General features: G+C 32.7%; 1 protein-coding gene across 2 annotated transcripts in view; it reads right to left on the reverse strand.

Annotated features, from left to right (window-relative positions):
- Nucleotides 1-2,186: 2,186 nt before the first annotated feature.
- NGLY1 (N-glycanase 1) overlaps nucleotides 2,187-3,865 on the reverse strand; it is a 54,760-nt gene continuing 53,081 nt past the window's right edge. The window contains exons 11-12 of one of the 2 annotated variants that reach the window (XM_008586749.1): nucleotides 3,488-3,665; nucleotides 2,187-3,114 (exon numbers count right to left, since the gene is read on the reverse strand). In XM_008586749.1, the coding sequence (XP_008584971.1) occupies nucleotides 2,939-3,114; nucleotides 3,488-3,665 (354 nt within the window). In that variant the 3' untranslated portion in view covers nucleotides 2,187-2,938. The remainder of the gene's footprint in view (nucleotides 3,115-3,487; nucleotides 3,666-3,865) is intronic. The other variant, XM_008586750.1, reaches the window with a different exon arrangement.

Consider the following 3,865-nt stretch of genomic DNA (forward strand, 5'->3'; position numbering starts at 1 on the left):
TTAATAGGAAAGAAATGTTAGACATACGGGCATTAAAATACTGCCTCCCACTTAGCCTCTCAGTTTCATCATCTATAAAATGGGGATGAGATACACTACCTACTATCCAATGCCACTGTGACCAAATGAGACACTGAAAGTAATTGGCACTTAGAAACTCAAAAAGTAGCCTCTATTAGTTTATGTCCATTCTAAATCTCTTATCAGAAATTAAGCTCTGTTTTGGCCAATATAGAGGATGTAACTAAATATATGCTAAGTGGGATAAAACCAATCATAATTTGTATTGGTTTACTCTTATTCTCCCCCAAAGAGTATTTAAGGAATGTATGCCACCTGGCTCAGAGCTATCAGCTTATGAGAGTATATATGCTTGGACTATAAAATCAAAACACTGCATATTGTGTTGAGGAGAAAAACATCTTTAGAAAAGCTTAACTATAGTTAGAAAAAAAAAATTGGTTCTAACACCAATTGTTATACCTTCTCAACTTGAACATTCCTATGTCTATATTCATGAGACACCTACTAAAACAGCAACCCACACACAGGTCTATGGTTCTATAACTTTGCAACTTGCTAGAAGGAAAGACTGAGATGTATAAATGAATCTTGCCTACATCACTGATTCATTGAGTTGTCTGGACAGGTCACAACTTCTTCGGGCTTGAGTTTTCCACAGTGAAAAGTGAGAAATCTGGGTTAAATTATCCCCAATTACCTTTCATACATCAAAAGTCCATGACAAAATGTTCTTTAGTCCTCCCTTAATCAGAGGTACTTCTTTTGCTTGTAAATAGGTCAAAGCATCAGATGCACTTCTTGTTCACCCTGAGAATGTGATTTCCAGCAAAGGATTTAAAAAAAAAAAAAAAACTGCAACAAAAAGCAGACTATGGAATTCATCGTGATGGAATCTGACCTGAAAGCAGAGCATAAATCCTTTCTAAACAATGAGTGATGGCAGTACAAAGCTAATCAATCAGAATCTTGATTCTAGAACTTGGTTAGTTATTTCCTCAGTGCTTTAGCATTCATTCTTTAGCCACAGCAGATTAGGTGCTTTTAAATGATTCTACATGATTACTATGTAAACTATTAGATACACTGATATCTTAATTCCTCTATATTAGTTGGTTTATTATTATATTATTGGTTTATTGAGGGGTTTGTATTATCAGACATTCTTGACAAGTTACTTTTGCCTTAAGGATTTACTGTCACTTAAATTTTTTTTTGCATTTAAAAATTTTTTGTTATTGAAACATCATTGTACGTATATATGTATAGCACTGAAGATCAGTACACTGCCACTTAATTTTAAACATTGTCGAGAATTGTTAATGTACTGTTTCCAAATTTTTCTGTATAATAAAATATCTATTAACACATATTGGGTATGCTTGGGGTTGAAACTCTCATGGCATATATTTAAGAAAAGCATGCAAACTACCTTTTCTCTTTGCCAATTCAATTCTATAAAACAAACATAAGGCATTTGAAACTCTAATCATTTTTCTGCTTAAAGCTACAGTAAAAATTAGAATGTATTCTAAGATAAAGTCCATTCAGTTGAGTTCCTACATTTCTATTACCATCTTTATAAAACTGCTTGTAGATCTCTAGGTTTTATCATAAAGGTTAACAGGGTTAGTCCACATGATCATCAAAATACTCACTGTGCCAATACCAGACACTGCAAGACAGGTAAGTGTCAAGTCTCCAATTTTAAGTACGTGACCACTATAGGCTGCTATGATTAACTCAGAATTTGATAGTTTCAGAAAACTTTCTAATATTCAAGACATATTAATAACTGCAGATGCATAAACTTCTTCTTTTGAAATATAACTTTTTAGCAGAAAGTGATTCACAACGGAGTTTGACTGCAATTAAAAAGCAAATATAAGATATTACATATTTTATGACACATACAATGTTCTACAGAGCTGCACAGAGTGAGAATCTCTGAGCATGTCCTTTTCTTGCATTGAGTTGAGAACTCACTTTGCAGAATATCACAAAGGAATTTGGAGGTTTGGGGGTATGTCTTTTTCACCACTGCTTCCTCTACAGTGCACATAAATATTTAATAAATGTTCATCAAAATGAACTGAAGAGGTTATATGGAACACCCACAAAAAAAACTCTTGATACAGTATATAATACTGTATAATACAGTTGCATAGTTTCAAAGTCAAGAATATTTTATTCAATGAGGTAGATAAAAATACAACTCAAACAAAGCATTTTCAAGTGTCCACATACTATGGTATTTACAATGTATCTTTGAATTTATGCTGTCGATATTAAATGTTTTCATAACTCATGTCTATTCAAGTGGTTTTCAATGTTTAGCATACTTTGCAAAGATTTTTATTTAGCCAAAGTAACCACTAAAAAGATATAAGGCAAAATAATTCATTTTATTTCTTAAATGCCTACATATTTACAATTATAAAAATTTTCATGCATTATATAACTTATGAGATCTATAGTTTCACATTTATTAAAAATTAAAAATCTTAGGAAAATCAAATCCAACCACGTATGAGAAAATTAATGGCCGATCAGAAAATGTCAAATTACTATTCTGAGTCCAAGATTTTATTATAATCATAAATAGCATTTAATCAAGAATATCATCATTTTACTTTTAAAACTGTACATACAGTTTTTAGATTAAAATTTCATACTGAGGCAACAAGACTTTATTCCAAATTATAGTCACATATGGAAGGGAATTTTTAACTCAAGATTTCATTATGGTTCACAGTATAAAGATTATTTTCCTAAGGGTTACATGATGGATAGTCAGCAAAAGAAATATGCTAGCAGAGGGTATAAATTGCCAACTAAGCATGCACTGAACCAACAGACTATTTTAGACCATGGTAAGTCCTTGATTATTGCCAGCTTTTCTATAATGTTCCAGTTCTCAAAGGTCACTAAATTTTATAATTATCTCCAAACAATTTTCTTCATGGTCATTTAAGCTTTGTCTAAACAGCTGGGTATGTTGCCAAGCAACATTGCCATCTCCTCTGCTTAATTCTGCTTCCAAAATAACTTCAGTGGCACCAGAAAAATCATGATAGGAGCGAAGATTTTTATCTGTTGGAGGAAAAAAAAATTAACACTTTGCTTTTGGTAATTTAAAGAGCATAAAGAAATTGTTTTGAAATGCATTTTATATAGGTTGACTTCTAGGTTAAAATCAACCCTTAAAAAATAAATTATTCTTTATGAAGAAATGCATGCTTTGAAACAAAAAGAATGATTTTTTTCTCCTTAGATTTCACAACAAAAAGCACCTACCTTTCTATTACATTGGGGTTACACAGGTTTTTATTTTTTAAGGTTTTTAGTACAGTAGTATGAATAACCCTTGGATGTGAAAAAGTCAGAGCTCTGTCTAAAATAAGTACAATTAGCCTCTAGAGTTGTAAATATATACTTCATGATTAATTCTCCAGTCAATACTTACCACCTGTCAGGTCTACTTGAGCTGTATCAGATCGCAATTTCCACTGTATTATGCCAGTCTGAAAGGTTTGACTACTTGTTCTAATTGAAATGGTATCTACTTTTAGGCCAACTGACCCACAATCAAACTTCCAGGAAATATAAGCAGAAGATGATCCTTCCTTTCGGGCTAAATACACCTTTAAAGTAGAGGGGGAGGAAAGGAATTGTTAAGAATAATCAAATATGTAGAAAACAAACAGTGAAAAGTCATTGTCACAGTGTACTGTGTACAAATGATTATTAAAAAAAACTAATTTGGGGCTGGCCCGGTGGCGCACTGGATAAGTGCACTGCTTGGGAAGCGCGGCGGCGCTCCCGCCCGAGGGTTCGGATCCCA

The sequence above is a fragment of the Galeopterus variegatus genome, unplaced genomic scaffold, assembly GCF_000696425.1.
Source record: "Galeopterus variegatus unplaced genomic scaffold, G_variegatus-3.0.2 Scaffold4101, whole genome shotgun sequence".
NCBI lineage: Eukaryota > Metazoa > Chordata > Mammalia > Dermoptera > Cynocephalidae > Galeopterus > Galeopterus variegatus.